Raw genomic sequence first — 21,337 nt, forward strand, 5'->3', positions numbered from 1 at the left:
CCGGGGAGTCGGGCCGAGCGGCCGGGCCCCGGCGCCGGCCCGGCCCGGGGAGTCGGGCCGAGCGGCGCCGGTCGTGGTTCTGGCAGAGTGGACCCAGTCCCCAGGCAGTGTGGTAAGGGGGCAGGGAGGGGGTGGGTTGTGGGGGGGTGGATAGGGGTCAGGGCAGTCAGAGGGCAGGGAACAGGGGGATTGAATGGGGGCAAGGGTCCCGGGGAGCAGTCAGGAAAGAGCAGGGTTGGATGAGGTGGTGGGGGCACTCAGGGACAGAGAGAAGGGGTAGTTGTATGGGGTAGGGGTTCTGGGGGGCCATTGAGAATGAGAGGAGGGGTTAGGTGGGGCGGCAAGGGGCAGTCAGGGGACAGGGAAGGGGGGGATGGGTCAGGGGTCTCGGAGTGTGTGTGTTAAGGAACATGAGGGGTTGGATGGGGCACGACCCCCCCCCACGGAGGGGGGAGAAGGAGGGAACCCGTTGATAAAATTTTGGAGGGAGGAGGGAACCCGTTGTTAAAAAATTGGCAGCTCATCACTGGTTACAGCCCACTTCATCGGATGCATGGAGTGAAAAATACAGTCGTACATTTTTACCGTATAATTATAAGATAAATTAACTGGAATATAAACATTGCACTTACATGTCAGTGCCCTGTGCATTACACACAGCCATGGAAACAGTCACGGTATGAAACTGTAGTTTGCACCGATTTCACGGGTGTTTTTTGTGTAGCCTGCTGCACAACTAGGGAAATATCCAGTGGAGTTGATGTACCCCCTGGCAGGTCTCTGTGACCCCCCAAGGGTGCGCGTCCCCTGGTTGAGAAATCAAAGGGTCCCTGCCCCACACAGCAGCTTTCACTGTAAGTCTGACAGATCCCAGGTACTTAACCTGTTGCACTTAAAGTGCTGCTCAGGATCTTTTCAGGGGGGATAAGGCAAAGCCCCACATTTAATGGTAATACACGTATCAACCCGCAGTGTGTCAGCTGCATATGATCTATATCACACTCTCACACACACACACACACACACACACTCTGTCTTGTTGTTGTTACCAACTAGCTGCTCCCCTTCCCTGCACTGGCCAGGGGAGTTAGATGGGGGAGGGGTGGAGCCGGGGGTGCTCTGCAAGACACCTCACATTTATAGCAGCTTCCCTCTCATGCAAATCTGCACCAGCTCCAAAATCTGTGTCTGTGGCCGTTGGTCCTTTGTGCTGCTTCCTTCTGGGGGTTGTCCCAGTGCTGCACAGAGGGTGTTTCCAAAAGCAGGTGGTGGCTTCTAACCCCCGAGGCCGCCAGTGTCTGAGCTTCCCTAGGGAGCCCACTGGACACGTTTATTGTCCTTGGGTCTGGCTCCCAGCCCCTCTCCAGGGGGTGCAGCTGCCTGGAGGTGCTGCTCCCGCCTTCCTCATTCACACTCGCTCATTCCACGGGGCAATTGATTAAGGGGGGGGGGCGGATCTTATTCTACTCCGAGCGAAAAGACTTTTTTTAACATTATACCAAGGCTCAGTACAAAGTTTTCTTTCTAAGGATCTGATACAGAGTTGTAGGAGAACAGAGGCACAATACAAAGGCATAGGAAAGTTACGTGAAGATGCTTAATGCAGAGATTTATCCACAAACCCACCACGGCCCCGCGAGGCAGCCGAGCGTCGCACCGGGGGCCTGGGCGCTGAGGCAGAGGGAAAGGGTGAGGGATTCAGTCCAGGTCACACGGGCAGTCAGCGGCCGAGGGGGGGGGAGACCCCAGGAACGACTCCAGCCTAGACCATGCCCGCTGGGGGGTCCCCGTCGTCAGGCGGGGCAGGAACACCCACGGCGAGGAGCTGCTGAGGTTCTGGATGGAAACTGGTCTCTCCCACACTTGTGGCTGCCGACCCTGCAGGAACGAGATACAAGGAGTCAGGGGGAGCCCAAAGCCTCCTCTTTTCTGGCAGTGCCCCCCCCCTTTTACTGGCGCCTCTGCAGGAGCCGTGTCTGTTCGTAGGGTTCAGGGCTGACACCGGAGAGGGACCCGCTGCAGCCGGACGGGGGCTCCCCCCCCCCCAGGCCGTTCTCCAGACCCCCCCGCAGCAGGGCCAGATGGGGTGAGACGCTCCATACCCAGCAGGATCAGTCCCAGCTCTGTCTGGGCAGGGTGGGGGGAAGGGGAGGGAGTTCCCAGGCCGGTTCATTGCTCCCCACCGCGGGGAGCAGGCGCTCAGACTCCCCCGCTCTGCCCCCAGGCTGGTCTGCTAGAGGGGCAGGGCCTGGGGGGCTCTGGGCCTATGGCCGGGGGGGAGCCGCACGCCCAGGGAACAGCCAGCGCCCTGGGCTGGAGTCACCACTTACCTAGCGAGCCGGTGTCACACCCGGAGTCGCTGCCTGCGGGAGGGAGAAGGGGGTTAGCGCTGCCGGGGGCTGGTTCCTGGCCGATCCCCCGACCCCGCACCACTGGGATCAGACTGGGGTGAGCAGAACATCTCGGAGGCCCAGAAATGGCCCAGCCCAGGCAGGGACCATGGGAAGGGATCAGAAAGGGGGCAGGGGCCGGGGCCAGGCAGACCCAGTTCTGGGGTAATAATCCCCCTAACGCACCAGGGCTGGAGGCTGGGGGGGGGGAGCGCAGGGACCCCAGCTGGGGCAGGAATGGCCGGGGGGGGTCAGGATCTGAGGGTCCTGGTATCTGGGTCCCAGCCCAGCTCTGCTGTGCGGGGTCACACTCAGCCCCACTCCTGTCCCAGTTCATATAGGGGCTGAGGTACAGTGAGCCCTCAGACATTGTGGGCTGCAGCCCCCCACACACAACCTCCCCCCCCCCCCCCGAGTCCCAGGCGCCCCGGGTCAGGCCTGGAGAAGGCGTCTCCCCATAGAGGTCTCCGTGACCGCAGCCGATCCCCAAGGGGGCTGGACCCCCCAGCACTTACCCCTGCTGGATCCTTTGTGGCTGGCTGTGGGGAGAAGGGGACAGGGTCAGCGTCTCCGAGCCCAGGGGCTGAGTGTGCTCCCGGGGTCACGGCCCCCCTCGGAGGGGTTCCAGCCCCACTCGTCCCGTTAGACCCACCCCTCCCCAGGGGAGCTGCCCTGGGAGCCAGGGACCATCGCTGCCGGCTCGGCCTGGGGGGCCCTGACCCCGAGGCTGGGCGAGGAAGGGCCCACGTGGCAGGGCCCCCGCGGTGGGATCTCAGGGACCGTCCCTCCCAGCTCTGCCGGGGGGAGCCTGGCCCCAGAGAGGGGAAAGGAGGGGCCCCTGGTTACCTGCTCTGCTCACAGAGACCCTCCTGGGGGGTGTGGGGGTGAATCGCCAAGTCCCATTCACACCCCCCCCCCAGAGATCCCACCCCCGCCTGGTCTCCCTGCTGGGGCCTCTGACCGGGAACTGAAGGGTTAATGGGTCACCCCTCCTGCTCCATCATTAACCCCTTACCTTCCGGAGAGGAGCTGGAGTCCCGGTTGCCCTCTGTGGGGGGAGAAGGGGGGTTAGTGTCTCCTGAACCGGTGCTGGCGAAGCAGACGTCGCCCCAGGAATCGATTCCACCCTCTCCCCCGCCCCCCCCGGCCCAGAGCTCACCACCGCCCGGCCTGCCCCAGACAGGGAACAGCATCACCCAGAGCTGCCCCGGGCAGAGCCAGCTGGGACAAAGTGGGACTGTTTTTAATGTTTCCTCTGAATACTGTGTGGATGCCTCAGTTTCCCCTATGCAGTTCTTAAGTCTCCAGGGTGCATAGATGGCCGATACTCTGTCTCCTAGCAACAAATGGCTGGGGCCCTTCCCCCCTGCAAGGAAATAGCTAAAGGTGAACAAAGAGATCAGGTGACCTCCTGGCCCGGGAAAGAGACAAAGGCCAGAGAAGGGGGGGCTGGAGGGGGTTTCAGTCTGGAGCTGGCTGGGAACGAGGAGTGAAGGGCAGACGTGGGGGTCTGGCTCACTGCCCCCCCAGCATGGACCCGGCTGAGGGGTCCGGTTCTCTGTACCTACAAGCTCTCTGCACCCCGCAGAGCCGGGGGCACGTCGCGCGACGCAGGGGATTGCGGGTGACTGGCTGAGCAGGGGGCGATGGGGCGTTAGCGCCCGGTCCCAGGGGAGGGTTCCCGAGCTGGGCTGTGTCCCCTCCCCACACCTGCCAGCAGCCGGGACGGGCTCACACTCACCCTGAGCTGGGGTGTATCCGGCTCCGGTTTTCCCTGCAGAGACAAGGCAGATTGCAGTGAGTGCGGCCGCTCCCGAGGCAGGAACCGGCTCCGATCCGTGTTCCCAGCCCAGCACAGACCCCGGGGGCTCAGGGCGCGACTCAGTGTCCCGGGGAAGCCGGGCGTAAGGAAGGGAACAGAGAGACCCAGCGCCATCCGCCCCGTCTCTGGCTATGCCCAGCAGCAGCCCCCAGCGGGGTCTCTGGCCCAGCCCCCCGCGGGGCAGTCACCCAGTGACACAGCCCCCTCGCAGGGGTCCCCCTCCAGATTGCTGCAGCCCCCGGGCCCCATCACACGCCCCACGCTGAGAGGTGGCACCACCAGCCCCCCATTACCTGAGCGCCGCCTCCTCCAGAGAACAAACCCGGCTGCCCCAGCGAGCAAGGCAGCCACAGCGACAGCGACGGCCCCGATCAGTGCCGGGAGCAGGGCCGAGCGGGACGGGGGCTCTGCAAGGGAGCAGGGAGTGAGAGACCCCCCCAAACACCACGTCCTTCCCATGCCCCATTCGCACCCCCAGGGCTGTCTCTTTACCCTGCCCCGTGCGCCGTACCCCGCGGTGAGTCTGTTCCGGGAACGTCCGTTCTTCTTCAAACCCCGGCGGCCAGGGGAAGCGGGCGCCCCTCCCTGCTCCTTCCCGAGTGTCGCTTCTCCCCGGGGCCCAGGCCTCGCGTTCATGGGCGCCAACTTATATGGGCTCCTGGGGCTTTAGCCCCAGGAATATTCACAGACAGGGGCTCTGCTCCAGCAAAATTTGGAGCTAGGTTTCTCCCCTGCTCTGCGCTGCCAGCAGCCCAGAGCCCTTTGAATCCCAGCCCCTGGCCGCTGATTGCCCCCTCCCCAGACCCCTGCCCCAACTGCCCCCCCAGGACCTCCACCCCCTATCTAAGCACCACTGGTCCTTGTTCCCCGATTACCCCCTCCCGAGACCCCTGCCCCTAACTGCCCCTTGGGACCTCAGCCCCTATCTAAGCCTCCCATCTCCTTGTCCCCAACTGCCCCCTCCTGAGACCCCACCCAACTTCTCCCCCAGGACCCCACCTGTCCCCTGATAAACCCCCTGGACTCCCATGCCTCTCCAATTGCTGCCTGTCCCCTGACTGCCCCTCCGAACCTCTGCCCCATCCAACCCCCCCCCCGCTCCTTGTCCCTTGACTGCCCCCCGGAACCCCCTACCCCTTCTCCAACCCCCAAACCACTTACTGTGCCACTCAGACCAGCGTATCTGGCTCCGTGCACTTCCAGACAGTTGCTGCCATGCTCCCCCATGGAGCCCACAGCCCTCTCCCACCCCCAGCACCTGCCTTCCAGATTTGAACACCTCAAAATTCAGGAGTGCTCAAGCTCGGTTTGGGCAGCTTTTACTTCATTTCTCCCAAATCAGTTTCCCCTGCAAGGTGCCAACTGAAGGTGTTGGAGAACAGAGAGATCGGGTGGCCTCCTAATGCCTGGAAAAGAGACAAAGGCAGGAGAAGGGAGTGTCAGTGCCTGTGCGGACTTCTGGGAAGTGCATGGGGTGGAAGGGGATGCTGTGATGGTTTGGAACAACTCCATACAAAGCCAGTCAGGACTCTGGGGGAGCCTCCTCTCTCGGAGCATACTGTCTCCAGGGCAAGAAGCTTACACCTTCCTGGGTCTGACCTCGGAGCATTCAGCATGCCCTTCCACACCGTGCGCTTTCCGCAGCGAGTCTGCTCAGGCTGGTCCTGGGGCAACCAGAGGTCCCTGCACCCCAACTCCGCAGTCAGATGTGACTCTCAGCCAGACAGTAAAACAGAAGGTTTATTAGATGACGGGAACACAGTTTAAACAGAGCTTGTTGGTACAGAAAACAGAACCCCTCGGTCAGGTCCATCTTGCGGGGTGGGGAGCCCAGAACCAAGTTCTGGGTCTCTCCCCATTTCCCCAGCCAGCTCCAAACTGACACTCCCTCCTCTGGCCTCTGTGTCTCTTCCGGACAAGGAGGCCACCTGATCTCTTTGTCCCCAACACCTTCAGTTGGCATCTTGCAGGGGAAACTGAGGCACCCACACAGTATTCAGAGAAAATATTAAGAACATTCCCACTTCATCACAACAGGTGCAACAAAATATAATACTGTATATTGAAGCAGGCAAGTGCTGCTTCTGACTTTCCACTTTTAATTGACCCTTGTAATCTTGTGGCGCTGACGCATTGTAGCTTCATTTTATATCAGCTTACAGGGCGGGAGCGGGGGGGCACCACCATTTTGGGCACCACCAAAAATTATACAAACCTGCCGCCTATGCTCGCGTTCCCTTTTCAATCCTTTGTTAAACTCCCGCTAACTCACAGGGGCCTGGCACCAGGCTCGCCGTGTTCTCAACCCCGTTCCAACCCCAGCCAACGTTTCAGTGCCCGGGACCCCTGGCCCAGGCTAGGATCCCGGCTGGCTCCGCGGTCACACCCTGGCCAGGGCTGGGACCCAGGCTGGCTCCGCGGTCACACCCCGGCCAGGGCTGGGATCCAGGCTGGCTCCGCGGTCACACCCCGGCCAGGGCTGGGATCCAGGCTGGCTCCGCGGTCACACCCCGGCCCGGGCTGGGATCCAGGCTGGCTCCGCGGTCACACCCCGGCCCGGGCTGGGATCCCGGCTGGCTCCATGGTCACACCCCGGCCCGGGCTGGGATCCCGGCTGGCTCCATGGTCACACCCCGGCCCGGGCTGGCTCCGCGGTCACACCCCGCTTCATTTATCAGCTCCCTCTGGCTTTCCGGGGTGCCCCCTCCCTCTGGTTCCTGTCTTAGCGTCCTCCCCCGCTAGCCACAGGCCCTGCCTGTCCTGCGGCTTCGCTCATTTTCTCCACCTGGGGAGGTGAGCGAAGTGTGTTACCGGTGGGGCTGTAGGGCCAGTCGCCCTGCGACACCCGCGTCCACACCCCCCAGCCTCACCCCATGCAGTGTCGAGCGGCTCGGCCAGGCTCTCGTGCTCCACACGGCAGCGGTACAGGCCTCTCTCCCGGGGGTCGATCTCCACCGTGCCCCAGGTGTGGTAGGTCCCGTCCCCGTTGGGCAGGACCCCCCCTCGCACCGTCTCCTGCTCGCTGCTCCCCCCGTGTCTCAGCCACCTCAGGGCGATGTCCCGGGGGTAGAAGCCGTGGGCCCGGCAGCAGAGGGTGGTGGGGCCGCCGGGGGTGTCTCTGCTGGTGACCTGCACGGCCGGGCGCTCTGGGGAGAAGAGGGGGCAGAGGGGGAGCTGCAGGGTTAGGGCCCGTGAGCAGCACCCGGGTCCCTTAGCCCCCCCATGGTCCAGTCGTTGGAAAGCAGGAGAGGTCAGAGCCTGGGAAACACCCCACAGGGACCTGCCCCGCACAGGGGCCCAGAGGAGAAGGGACCTGCCTGGGGAGGGGTCTCTGCACCCTGCCAGCATGGCACAGAAGGGGATCCCCCAAAAGGCTCAGCTGACCTCTGAGGGTCTTGCCCTGTAACCGAGCCCTGGGTCACTATAATTCGTGTCTCAGACAGGCCAGGGAGTGGGGGGGGTCTCTGCAGGGGGGGGGTCCCCCCACCTGAGTGGGCTCCCTGCCCCCCTCACCGCTCCTCTGCAGCGTCTCCTTCCCGTAGTCCAGGTATTTCTGCAGCCACTCGACGCATTTCCGCTCCAGATAGTCCCGCTGCTGCTGGCTCAGGTGCCGGTCGGCCTCCATCTTCCCCTTGGTGACCTCGGCCTCCTTGCTGGGCGCCACCCAGGTGTGGGTGCGGGTGTCGTAGGAGAGGAAATCCCGCCCGTCGTAGCCGTATTGCCGGAAGCCCCCCGCGCCGCCGTCCGCCCGCCGCTGGCAGCCGTACATGTACTGGAAGGTGTGCTGGCCTGGAGAGACGCGCGGAGCCGGGTGAGGCAGCAGATCCGGCCACGGCGCCTGACGCGGCTCGTTAGACCTGACTCGGGGCCACGGCCCCTCAGCCCCTCGCAGCCCCCACAGCCCCTCACTGCCCCAGAGCCCCTCGCTGCCCCCACAGCCCCTCACTGCCCCACTTCCTCTCGGCCCCTCAGCCCCTCACTGCCCCCACGGCCCCTCGCTGCCCCACAGCCCCTCGCAGCCCCCACAGCCCCTCACTGCCCCTGAGCCCCTCGCTGCCCCACTTCCTCTCGGCCCCTCAGCCCCTCGCAGCCCCCACAGCCCCTCACTGCCCCTGAGCCCCTCGCTGCCCCCACAATCCCTCGCTGCCCCACTTCCTCTCGGCCCCTCAGCCCCTCACTGCCCCCAGGGCCCCTCGCTGCCCCCATGGCCTCTCGCTACCCCATGGCCCCTCACTGCCCCTTGCTGCCCCCACGGCCCAGCCGCCGCAGGCAACCCCAGGGCGAATCGCTTGTGCTGCTACTGAACTCAGTGCCGAGCGAGGGTCGGGGACACGGCTCGGCTGGGGGCTGGGGTTAAGGTTGGGAACGTGGCTCAGCCAGGGCGAGGGTCGGGGACACGGCTCGGCTGGGGGCTGGGGTTAAGGTTGGGAACGTGGCTCAGCCAGGGCGAGGGTCGGGGACACGGCTCGGCTGGGGGCTGGGGTTAAGGTTGGGAACATGGCTCAGCCAGGGCGAGGGTCGGGGACACGGCTCGGCTGGGGGCTGGGGTTAAGGTTGGGAACGTGGCTCAGCCAGGACGAGGGTCCGGGCGATGGCTCGGCTGGGGGCTGGGGTTAAGGTTGGGAACGAGGCTCAGCCAGGGCGAGGGTCGGGGACACGGGTCGGCTGGGGGCTGGGGTTAAGGTTGGGAACGTGGCTCAGCCAGGGCGAGGGTCGGGGACACGGCTCGGCTGGGGGCTGGGGTTAAGGTTGGGAACGTGGCTCAGCCAGGGCGAGGGTCGGGGACACGGCTCGGCTGGGGGCTGGGGTGAAGGTTGGGAACGTGGCTCAGCCAGGGCGAGGGTCGGGGACACGGCTCGGCTGGGGGCTGGGGTTAAGGTTGGGAACGTGGCTCAGCCAGGGTGAGGGTCGGGGACACGGCTCGGCTGGGGGCTGGGGTTAAGGTTGGGAACGTGGCTCAGCCAGGACGAGGGTCGGGGACACGGCTCGGCTGGGGGCTGGGGTTAAGGTTGGGAATGTGGCTCAGCCAGGGCGAGGGTCGGGGACACGGCTCGGCTGGGGGCTGGGGGCTGGGGTTAAGGTTGGGAATGTGGCTCAGCCAGGGTGAGGGTCGGGGCGATGGCTTGGCCCGGGTTCGGATCACCATTAGTCCTGGGGCCGGGGGCCGGTCACGGCTCAGCCAGGAGTCAGACAAGGGTCACTGTTAGCCCAGGGGTCGGGCCCGGGTCACCGCTACGCTCAGCGCTGGGGCTGGGGGTACCCTGAGGCCGGGGCTGGGGTGATGGCTGGTTCCTCCTCTGCCCAGGGTGACGGGCACTGCCCAGCGCAGGGCGCGGGCTGGGGAGACTTACGGCCAGCGCTGGGGCTGGGACTGGGGTTACGGTCACTGCTCAGCCGAGAGCTACGGTCCCTGCTGGGCCTGGGGACAGGGGTCTCTGCTGGGGATGGGGACAAGGGATGGGGTCACTTCCAGGCCTGGTGACGGGGTCACCATGGGGATGAGGGTCTGTGCTAGGCCCAGGGTCACTGCCGGGGATGGGAACAAGGGACAGGGTCACCGCCAGACCTGGGGATGGGGGATGGAGGGCAACTAAAATTATTAGGGGGTTAGAAAGGGTCCCATACGAGGAAAGATGAAAGAGGCCAGGACTCTTCAGCTTGGAAAAGAGAAGACTAAGGGGGGACATGACAGAGGTATATAAAATCATGAGTGATGTTGAGAAAGTGGTTAAGGAAAAGTTATTTACTTATTCCCATAATACAAGAACTAGAGGTCACCAAATGAAATTAATAGGCAGCAGGTTTAAAACAAATAAAAGGAAGTTCTTCTTCACGCAGCGCACAGTCAACTTGTGGAACTCCTTGCCTGAGGAGGTTGTGAAGGCTGGACTATAACAATGTTTAAAAGGGGACTGGATAAATTCATGGTGGCTAAGTCCATAAATGGCTATTAGCTAGGATGGGTAAGAATGGTGTCCCTATCCTCTGTCTGTCAGAGGGTGGTGATGGATGGCAGGAGAGAGATCACTTGATCATTGCCCGTTAGGTTCACTCCCTGTGGGGCACCTGGCATTGGCCACTGTCAGTAGACAGATACTGGGCTAGATGGACCTTTGGTCTGACCCGGTACGGCCTTTCTTATGTTCTTATGCTTAGGCCCAGGGATATGGGACAGGGTCACCACTGGGCCTGGGGTCACCACAGGGACCAGGGATGGAGGATGGAGACAGAACAGAGTCTCTCCTAGGGCCCGGGCTCTGGGGTCCCTCCTAGGCCCAGGCTCTGGGGTCCCCGCCAGGCCCCACACCCCGGCCCCTCACCCTTGCTCTGGTTGTGGCGCTCCATGGCAATGCGGACGTTGCCGTTGAAGGCCTCCTGCCAGCCCTTGGCGATCCAGGTCTGCCGGTCCCAGTACTCGGGCCCCTCGGCCTGGATCCAGGGGGCGCGGGGCTGGGCCACCTTCCCCTCGCTGTCGAAATGGAAGAAGAGCTGATCGTCCAGGTACCCGACCACGGTGAACTGGGGCAGCCCCGGGCCGGGCTCCGACACCGCCGTGTAGAAATAGCGCAGCGAGTGCGGGCCTGGGTCTGCGGGGAGCGAGAGAGAGAGAGAGAGAGACCCCCCGTCAGCCAGCAGCCCCCTTCCCTGCCCAGCCCCCAGGGCGAGCCGGGACCCACCCCACACTGCAGGGGGGGCAGACCCCCCCCGTCAGCCAGCAGCCCCCTTCCCCACCCAGCCCCCAGGGCGAGCCGGGACCCCACCCCACACTGCAGGGGGGAGAGACACCCCCCCATCAGCCAGCAGCCCCCTTCCCCGCCCAGCCCCCAGGGTGAGCTGGGACCACACCCCACACTGCAGCGGGGAGAGAGACCCCCCTCCCCACCAGCCAGCAGCCCCCTTCCGCACCCAGCCCCCAGGGCGAGCCGGGACCCCACCCCACACTGCAGGGGGGGGCAGAGACACCCCCCCATCAGCCAGCAGCCCCCTTCCCCGTCCAGCCCCCAGGGCGAGCCAGAACCCCACCCCACACTGCGGGGGGGGGGAGAGACTCCCCCCATCAGCCAGCAGCCCCCTTCCCCGCCCAGCCCCCAGGGTGAGCTGGGACCCCACCCCACACTGCAGGGGGGAGAGAGACCCCCTTCCCCACCAGCCAGCAGCCCCCTTCCGCACCCAGCCCCCAGGGCGAGCCGGGACCCCACCCCACACTGCAGGGGGCAGAGACCCCCCTCCCCACCAGCCAGCAGCCCCCTTCCCCGTCCAGCCCCCAGGGCGAGCCGGGACCCCACCCCACACTGCGAGGGGGGAGATGGGGCCTCACTCTCTGCTGGGCCAGGGGTCCATGCAGTGCCCAGCGTGACGGGGTGGGAGGGGGCTAATCTCAGTTGAGCAGGGTCCGCGCAGCGTCTGGCATGACCAGGCCCCTCAGCCTGACTTCTGATCCCCATAAACCTTCATTAGCAGCAGCAATTAGTGTCTGGCAGCCTCACCCACCTCGCGCTGGGCGCTCGCCAGACGGGGGATCGAAACCGGGGGGGGCTAGGCAGGTGTCTGGGGGGCAGCAGCTGTCACCGCAAAATCCAGTGTCCCACAGGGAGGGGGCAAAGCGGGGGATGGGAGGGGACACTGAGGCACAGCCAGAGGTCGTGACATGCCTAATGGCGGGGGGCAGGAAGTGGGGCAGGGCTGACCCTGAACCAGGGGTTCCTACAAACACAGACTGAGCCCGGCTGGGAGGGGAGCCCTGCTCCCTGTACCCCCCTCCCCTCGTAACAACTGGCAGGGATCCCCACTCCCCGCAGCCACACCCCTCCCCGGGACACCCCCTCTTTCCCCAGGTCGCCCGGCTATGGGGGTCCCAGAGCCCAGTTAGCCACCCGGGCTCGATTCTGGGCTCACATTAGTTTTACACCCCCCGGTCCCAGCGGCTTGCTCCTGATTCACAGCCAGGTGGCCGAGAGCAGAACCGGGCCCTGGGGGGGGCCTGGATTTGAGCCCCAAAACCCCTCACCCCAATACAAGCATTTCCTGCCCCCTGGCCCATCCCCCTCGACGCCCCCCAGCACAGGATCCCGCCCCTCCCCCCGAGCAGGGGGTAGCACCCCAATACTCACGGGAACAGCCCCCTGGGATGGCGAAGACCCCCAGCAGGAGGAGGGGGAGGGGGCCAGGCACAGCCATGCTGAGCCCAGTCGCTCTCCCCCCTACATCGGCCGGGACGCTCCCCACTGGGCTCCCGAGCAGAGCGACTCTCCGGGCGCACCCTGCCCCTGGCCTCGTCCCCGGGACTTTGCCCCAGGAAGGGCTGGGCCAGCCGAGAAAGCCCCACGAGGGAGCGGCTGCCCCATCCCCTGGGACCCAGCAGAGCCCGTCTGCCAGCTGGAGACGGAAAGTGAAAGTGTCCCAGAGGGTGGCACCTCCCCCCATAGGGTAAACACCTGGCTGGGCAGGGAGGTGTAATGGTTAGAGCCGGGGAGGGGCTGGGAGCCAGGACTCCTGGGTTCTCTCCCTGGTGCTGGGAGGGGAGTGGGGGCTGGTGGTTAGAGCGGGGGGGGGCTGGGAGCCAGGACTCCTGGGTTCTCTGCCCAGCTCTGGGAGGGGAGTGGGGGCTGGTGGGTTAGCGCAGGGGGGGCTGGGAGCCAGGACTCCTGGGTTCTCTCCCCAGCTCTGGGAGGGGAGTGGGGGCTGGTGGGTTAGTGCAGGGGGGGCTGGGAGCCAGGACTCCTGGGTTCTCTCCCAGGAGCTGGGAGGGGAGTGGGGGCTGGTGGTTAGAGCGGGGGGGGCTGGGAGCCAGGACTCCTGGGTTCTCTGCCCAGCTCTGGGAGGGGAGTGGGGGCTGGTGGGTTAGCGCAGGGGGGGCTGGGAGCCAGGACTCCTGGGTTCTCTCCCCAGCTCTGGGAGGGGAGTGGGGGCTGGTGGGTTAGCGCAGGGGGGGCTGGGAGCCAGGACTCCTGGGTTCTCTCCCCAGCTCTGGGATGGGAGTGGGGGTCTGGTGGGGTTAGAGCAGGGGGGGCTGGGAGCCAGGACTCCTGGGTTCTCTCCCCAGCTCTGGGATGGGAGTGGGGGTCTGGTGGGGTTAGAGCAGGGGGGGCTGGGAGCCAGGACTCCTGGGTTCTCTCCCCAGCTCTGGGATGGGAGTGGGGGTCTGGTGGGTTGGAGCCGGGAAGGGTCTGGGAGCCAGGAGGGGAGGGGAACAGCCTCTGGCCCCCAGTGTCTGGGTCTGGCCCGGCAGCAGCTGCCCCCAGGGACTCTGGCTCAGCCAGTCGCACAGTGCTGGGGTCTGGATGCCTGGGTGGCAGGGCCCAGCCGGTCCACGATCCCCCATCCCAGGCCCCCTACCTGAGCACGTCTTTCTCCAGTGACAGTCACCCCAAGGCCCAGCCCCAGAGGGGAGCCCGGCTCCGGGAGCAGGGGGGTGAGGGGGATCCCAGAATCCCCTCCCCCATTACGGGTCAGTCCCCATCGCCCATGGGCCGGGCTCACCCCCTCCCTCCAAACGCCCCTCGTACCCCAGCCAGCAACCACCCCCCGGCCTCACCCCACACAGCGACCCAGAGTGAGGGGCCCAGAGGATCACAGGGGCAGGGGTGGGAGGAGGGGCAGGCTGGAGGCAGAATGGGGGGGTGAGTGTCCCCTGGGTTCCTGGCCCCCCTCAGTTCCTGGCCCCCCTCACCTCTCCACTGCAGCTTCCCCCCCTCCCATCCTCCAGGTGTTTGCTGAGCCCCTCACAGACCCACTCCAGGCTCAGCCTCGCTCCATTGGCATGGGGGGGGGTTCGCTCTCCTCACCCCCAGCCCAGCGGGGGGGTCGGGGCTGTAGCCGCCCCGTCATGTGCTGTGGGACCCCCCCCCCCCCCCGGTGCTGCCGGCCGCCCGGCTCTCCTGGCCGGGCCTGTGCTGGAGGGCGAGAGGGTCTGGAACCCACCCGGGGGGCACCAGCCTGCACCGACCCCCCCATCCAACCCCCCAGACCTTGGGGGAAAGGCGGGTCTGGGCCCAGCCGTACCCGGCCGGCTCCCGTCCCTGCCTCAGGGTGAACCAGATCTGAGCTCGGGGTACAAACCCCAGCCTGGTTCCAGGGGTCGCTCTGCCCCATTCACACTAACCCCCCGGCATCCTCCGGCCCTCGGAGCTCGCTTAGCCTTTGATGTTACCCAGCAGGAATCCGCAGGCCTGTGTCCTGCAATACCGGGGGGGGGGCCCTTAGCCTACAGGGAGGGTCCCCTGCCACCCAGCACCCCCATTTCAGGCAGCCTGCACCCGTGACGGGATCCCCCCTTGGCCCAGCCCCCGCAGCCCGCTGGAGAGGTGCTGGGGTCTCCGCCCTGGACTCACTCCCAGTCTCCGGGTAAGTGACTCCCCCGACGGTCCCGTTCAGCAGCGCACTTTGCCCGTTCATCACCCCCAATCTCCCACCCCACAGCACCCGATCCATCGTCTGTGCCGTGGGAAGAAGCTGCCCAGACCCTAACGGGGAGGAGACCCCCAGGAGCAGCTCCCTGAGCTCTGCACTCTCTGGTTTCGTGTTCACTGGGACAGTGAGAATCCCGCCTCCCCCAGCCCCAAAGCGCCCGGAGAACAGACTAAGCTGTATGACAGGGGAACCGCCCCCCACCCCCCGGCAGGGACTGGCTGAGGGGAGACGTCGCTCCAGCAGGGACAGAGACACCCCCAGTCCGGTCACTGTGTGTGGAGGGCAGCCCAGCTGGGCGGTCAGTGAATTCGGGGGGCAGAGCTGCTGGGGGCTGGGCCATCCAGCTAGGGAAGGGGGTTAAAATTAAGTAGCCTTTACACAGCTCTGAGAGACGCTCACTGCACCAGGGAGCTGGGCTAGTCCTGGCCCTGCTCCGTGCCTCAGTTTCCCCTCTGTAGGAGGAGGATGACAATACCCACCTCTGTGAAGAGCTTGGAGATCTGTGGATGACAAGCCCTGTGGAGGGGCCGAGAACCGCCCAGGGGCTGCAGGACTGGGCCCCGGAGTTGAGGCGTTTATATAACAAGTAACCATAGCGATGAAACAAGCCTTTATTTCCAGGGTACAAACATCTCATCTGTAACTAGCAGACGGGCTCTGGAGATCACGTCGCTGTTTGCAGAAACCTCCATCCTGTGCATTACAATAGTGCCAGCCAGCCAGTCACAGCCCAGGGCCCCGGTGCCAGGCGCTGGACAGTCACGCCCTGCCCCAAGGAGCTGGCAATCTACACAGACAGCACAGTAATGCAGCAGGGGACACTGAGGCACAGAGATGGCAAATGCCTTGTCCACGTTCACCCAGTGGCAGGACTGAGAATAGAACCGGAGTCTCCTGAGGTTAGGGCCGGATCCTATTCCCCACCCGCCTTTGGGCTAAGTTCCTGTGCCAGAAACACACAGCTACGAAGCCATTTCAGTGGCTTGCAGGGACCTGGGTTCCACCCATCCTGGGCTCATCACTGACTCCCGGTGCCAGGCAGAAGCAATTCAGCCATGGAGTTAACCCCGGGTGAAGGATCTGTCGTGTGTGTGTGGGGGTGGCAAACGGGAGAACTCCAGGCACGTTAAGGATGAAGCTCAAGGGGTTACAAGGAGTAACTCAGTCAGGGGTCCGGTTCTGCACATTTGCAGCCCAAACCCAGAACCACCGGGAGGTCGCACTACGTTATCAAGAGTCACTGAGAGCAGGCCATAAAACACCAGGGAAAGGCTGTTGTTTCAATGCCGTGCACAACTGGCCTGTGGAACTCACTGCCACAGGATGCAGCCGACACTAAGAGCTTAGCAGGACTGGACGCTCCTGTGGCTAAGGAGAGCATCCAACGCCGAGTGGTTTTTTAAAAAACTGAGCCCTAGAAACAGGTTATTCCACAATTGTCCACCAGGGGGCACCCTACACCTGGAGCAGCTGGCACTGGCCACTGGCAGAGACGGGATACCGGGGTAGATGGGCCTGTGGCAGGGCCATGCCCCCTTGTGGCACAGTGCAGCCCTGCGGGCTCCTTGCCCTCAGTCCCCTGCCAGTTCCCCCAGTAACGCGTTCGCTGCTGAGTACTCAGCGCAACGTTCCCCTTCCCGGGGCGCCGTGTGCCGAGTCTATGAAATAGCCTCTGTTGTCCCTCCCGGCCTAGACCCTTCCTCTTGGGGTTCCCAGCTCCCCCCAGCTCCGGGTTCCCAGGCCCCTCTGAGCCAGGGACCCTGTCTGTGCCCCTGCAGCCCCTGGCCTCTCTGGGGAGGCTTTTCCACGGGCCACCTCCTGCCCTGATCCCACAGCTCATCCCCCTGGTAAGGATCCCCCCAGCCCTCCTCCATGGGGCCGTGCACTGATTCCCATGGGCACCCCGGCCCACCAGTGTCTGGGTTCCAGCCCCCCCCGAACCACTCCCCTCGCCCGGCCCAGAGCCAGCTAACAGCCGGGTTTTCTCCTTGTCGGGCCCAGAGGGTTAAATCTCACCCCTGAACAGGCAGCGTTGATGTTCGGTCTAATGGAACAGCTGGCGCGAAACCAGGCCCAGACCAGGCGAAAGGGCAGAATCACCTTTCCCTGAACCTGCACTGTCCTAAAGACTAGCTGCCTTTCCCCTCCTCCTTCCTGAGCCAGAGCCCGAGCCCCTGGAGCCAGGGACTGAGTCACTTCTCTCTGACGCCGGCATAGAGCAGTGAGACGAGATAGCAGCCGGACACCCCCACGCTCCAGCATTCGAGAGAGTCAGTTACTCCCCCACCCCTCCCTTGTGCCGGGACAGCTCCTACGCGGAAGCCACGATCCTGGGCTAAAACATCGACCGAACTGGGCATAAGATGTAATTCGATCATGGGCTCCAGTCAGGTTTTTGTTTAAACCAAACACGTTCATCGCTCTCGGAAAAGCTGCATGGAAGTTTACAAACAAAGGCCAAAGTGTTAAACACAGTCCTAGTAGCTAAGACTCGGCCGTACAAGGCACCACGGTCCAGGAGGGATGAGGTCACAGCTATTACACCAGATTCCCTTCCTGCTGGGCAGATCTCTCGTCTCTACACTAAACCAGACCCTGGTGCCGTTCTTGTAATGTAAACACTCTGAGATGTGAGCCAAGAAGTGAATTAACGTCCAAGTTCACACCAAGGTTCCCAGGTTTGAATTAGAATTTAATTCTCAAGGTAACAACTCTCAATTCTTTTTTTGTAACAAAATCCTACAATTTGCCTGAATACATATACCTACATTTGTGTTTGTAATTATTCTTTTTTGTTGGCTTCGAAATAGTGTTTGGTATTGGTAGGAGAGTTAATGTAGAAATGTATCTTTACATTCTACTGATCTAGAAATGATCTATACAGGAATTGTTATTTTAATTATGTGATATTAAACATTATGAGTTAGAAATACAATTTTTGCTTATTTTACTAATGTTTTTAAGTTATTTAGGGTAATGCCTGGGATAGCCAGATTATTTTAGTTACTGGGAATTAGGAGTCTGTTTCGATAATAAACCTACAAATTGTTTAAAGTTAGAATCAAATTGGGGAAAACTTCTTATTCTTAAGAGACGGATGGAATGACCTCTCCTCGAATTAAAGTTAAGGACAAGCAGAACAAAGAGCAAACCTTGAAACTCTGCAATTAAGCAAAACTCCCAGGAAATAATTACCCCGTTACATCAGAAGCTTTCGTTCTGTGCTGAAATGGCGCAGGAAGTAACAACAGAGAGTTGAGCCGAAGGACTCGGTCAGTGTATATTTGAATTAACAGCGCTGAAGAAGCCGCTAAGGAATTCCCAGGGGAGGCGGGACGCCCTGGAAAGGTGGATATTTCTGGATCCAGCACGCCAGCTGGGTGGGTAAGAAACATGCCGTGATACTCTGACCTGCCAAGTGGACAAATTTACAATTTGCAACTGAATCTGCATCTGACCCAAAATCCGAGCCTGCCCAATGGCCGATGATTGACACAATAAATTGACCGTTTTTTGGAACTGAGCCAGCCCCTCAATACAACTGAACAGAAAAATAACTATATACAAAACGTTGCAAAATCCCAGTTCGTTGGATCTCCCCGCTAAGAGACCCGACTCTCTTCCCCTGAGAGCAGCCTTCATCTAAAGCCCCTGAGGTCTGGCACGCCCGGGCGTCTCGCTCCCGACTCGGGAAGAGCCCTCGTACGTAAGCCAAGGTCAGGAACTCTGCCCTCCCGAGAGGGCGTCTCTTTTAACTAAAAGTCCTTTATGGACGAGAACCTGGGTTTGGGACCTTACAGGTCTGAAGTCCCAAAAACACAGAACCTGAGGAAAGAAAGTGCTTGTCTGACAAGCCAAACTCAACTGTGTAAAACTACAATAATCAATCCCCATCCCCAGCATCACGCTCGGAGAGTCCGGACACCAAAGAAAGGTGAGAGAACCTCCCTGTGCAGTAAAGCACGGGAGGATTGCACAGGCCGTGTTCACTGCGACGGTTCCACAGGGAATTTCTGTGCTTTGCAGGAGCCAGAATTTATCCCTGTAAAGCACAAATCTTCTCTTTTGAGAACCATGACCTCCCTTGTAGTTCAGATTCGTGTCCCAGAAATCCAGACCATTGTTCTGGATCATTCCACTGAAATTCTTCAACTTAACAACATTCACAGATACCAGTAAAATATCCTGGTTCCAAAGAAATGCTGAGCAAAATCACACTAAAAGGGGTGGTGGGGGGGAATAGAGGCTTGAAATACCCTTCAGATTTGTATCAGAGGGGGAACTGTGTTAGTCTGGTTCTGTAAAAGCAGCAAAGAATCCTGTGGCACCTTATAGACTAACAGACGTTTTGCAGCATGAGCTTTCGTGGGTGAATACCCACTTCTTCGGATGCAAGTACTGTCCAGTTTGGCCGTCTCTAAGGAAAAGGATAAATGGACACAAATCAGACATTAGGAATGGCAATATATAAAAACCTGTAGGAGACACTTCAACCTCCCTGGCCACACCATAGCAGATCTTAAGGTGGCCATCCTGCAACAAAAAAACTTCAGGACCAGACTTCAAAGAGAAACTGCTGAGCTCCAGTTCATCTGCAAATTTGACACCATCAGCTCAGGATTAAACAAAGACTGTGAATGGCTTGCCAACTACAGAACCAATTTTTCCTCCCTTGGTTTTCACACCTCAGCTGCTAGAACAGGGCCTCATCCTCCCTGATTGATCTAACCTCGTTATCTCTAGCTTGCTTCTTGCTTGCATATATATACCTGCCCCTGGAAATTTCCACTGCTTGCATCCAAAGAAGGGGGTATTCACCCACGAAAGCTCATGCTGCAAAACCTCTGTTAGTCTATAAGGTGCCACAGGATTCTTTGCTGCTCCTTCAGATTTGAAATCTCCTAAGAATCTGGACGGAGTTCCAGGGGTAAATGGAACGCCCTGTAACAAAGTGCTGGCCCTAAATCCCCGTGGTTGTCTCTCACCCAGAGAGCCCTGTAATTGCACAGACATAACATTTGCATGTTCGGTAGGAGAAGGCTGATCTAACGGACCAACTTACTGAAGCTACTTTGCTGTTGCTAAAAGAACTAACCGTAGGCTCACAATTGTCCTGCTCGGTATTTCGCAACCGGGGGCTGCCCTGCGTGTTGGGAGAGCTCAGCAGCGATTCTTTGTTTAGTGGTTCAGCTCTGTGTTGTCTTATTTAAACTCAGCTCCTAACGTGAAGTGCAACTGAGAACCAGCAACTTTGTTACGTCACTGGCTCTGCTCTGCCCGGTTTCTGCCCCCCGCAGCCATCCGGTCTCTGCACGTGTGAGAACTGCCAGAGGGAGACCGGCTCAGATCTCTCCCTGGTAACGTGACACTACGTGAGAGCGCAAAGCTCCCCTCTAACTGCCAAACCTCACGTCTGTCTCAGTCGTGGGGCATAAACCTGAGAAAACTTTCACGCCGACTTGAACTGTGGTGGGTGTTTGAACTGCAGAGTCACCGGACGTGTGACTATCTTACACTCCGCACTGGCCTCAGGCCCGTGTCCGAGCGCTCTGACTGAACTCGGGGCTGGTTTCCCTGTGATGAGAGACGGTTTCTTCTTTTCCTGCATGTCACACTTCATAGCTAGACGAAGTCCGACTGCGAGGGAGGTGCACACTGTTCCCACTGAGGGTAACGACCCACTGGAACAATTTACCAAGGGCTGGGGTGATTCTCCAACCCCACGGTGTTTAACTCGCGACTGGCTGCTTTTCCCCGAGATCCGCCCCGTTCATGATCGTGGGGCAGGTCTCTGGGCTGTGCTGTCCGGGGGCAGACAGATGAGCACAGTGGCCCTGTCTGGCTCGATGGACGTGTGCTGTGCCTGCGACCCTCTGCAGCTAGAGGCCTTGCTCGGACGCCCGTGAGCCGGAGGAGAGACGCTTGTTCCCGCCTCACGCCGCCTTCCCCAGCGGCTCGCCTTGCCGGGCGGGTCAGGCCGCAGCCCCACGTGCCCGGTCTGAGCAGTCTTACTCTTGTCTGCCATTTCCAAACTTCTGCCTGTGAACGCCCCCGAACCAGAGCCGAGCCCTCTGCCGGTCCTGGGCCTCTCCCCGGCCTTTGCAATCCCGCACTGCTAGCCCCCCGCCGGGCACTGCTAGCCCCCTCCCCCCCACAGCACTGCTAGCCCCCCCTCTCCCCCCGGGCACTGCTACCCCCCGCTGGGCACTGCTAGCCCCCCCCTCTCCCCCCGGGCACTGCTAGCTCCATCCCCCCAGCACTGCTAGCCCCACTCCCCCGGCACTGCACATGCTGCAGCCACTGGGCCCTGCTGCGTGAACCCCTCACCCCCCAGCAGCACAGGCGGCGTCAGCCTTTCCAATCCCGGCAGAGGCTCTGACCCCCCCGGAGTCTCCAGCTCTCTCTTGGGGGTGACAGACTGTCTCTGCCGTCCCTGCCTGGGCGGGAGGAACCAGCTGGGGCGCTGGGCCCCCCTTCTTCCTTTCCCATCAGTGACAGGCCTGGCCCAGCTACAGGTCCAGTTGGGCGGGGGACACCTCAGCCCTGCTCGGGGTCCCAGCAATCGGGGGACACCCCCTCCCGCCCTGGGGGCACCTGTTTCATCCCTCTGCCATCAGCCCAACTCATCAGCTGCCTCCCACCCCTCCCCAGTGCAGTGTTCACAGCCTCGGCATCTGGGTCTGAGAAACAAACCCCGCGGCCCCCAGCCCTGTTC

General features: G+C 61.9%; 2 protein-coding genes across 3 annotated transcripts in view; both read right to left on the reverse strand.

The window, feature by feature from the left end:
- LOC123345793 (endothelial zinc finger protein induced by tumor necrosis factor alpha-like) overlaps positions 1–21,337 on the reverse strand; it is a 1,203,704-nt gene that overhangs the window by 1,177,772 nt on the left and 4,595 nt on the right. The gene's annotated exons all lie outside the window — the stretch shown is intronic.
- On the reverse strand, positions 720–12,517 carry LOC123346409 (class I histocompatibility antigen, F10 alpha chain-like). 2 transcript variants are annotated; one of them, XM_044983793.1, is made up of 10 exons: positions 12,324–12,517; positions 10,533–10,793; positions 7,726–8,001; positions 7,083–7,358; positions 4,506–4,619; positions 4,132–4,164; positions 3,406–3,438; positions 2,906–2,929; positions 2,331–2,363; positions 720–1,878 (listed from the first exon to the last, which is right to left on the reverse strand). In XM_044983793.1, the coding sequence occupies exons 1-10, from the start codon at positions 12,388–12,390 to the stop codon at positions 1,763–1,765; spliced, it is 1,233 nt and encodes a 410-aa protein (XP_044839728.1). In that variant the 5' UTR covers positions 12,391–12,517; the 3' UTR covers positions 720–1,762. The 2 variants fall into 2 exon arrangements, with proteins under 2 accessions (XP_044839728.1, XP_044839727.1); XM_044983792.1 differs by having other exon boundaries at positions 10,533–10,799.

The sequence above is a fragment of the Mauremys mutica genome, chromosome 12, assembly GCF_020497125.1.
Source record: "Mauremys mutica isolate MM-2020 ecotype Southern chromosome 12, ASM2049712v1, whole genome shotgun sequence".
NCBI lineage: Eukaryota > Metazoa > Chordata > Testudines > Geoemydidae > Mauremys > Mauremys mutica.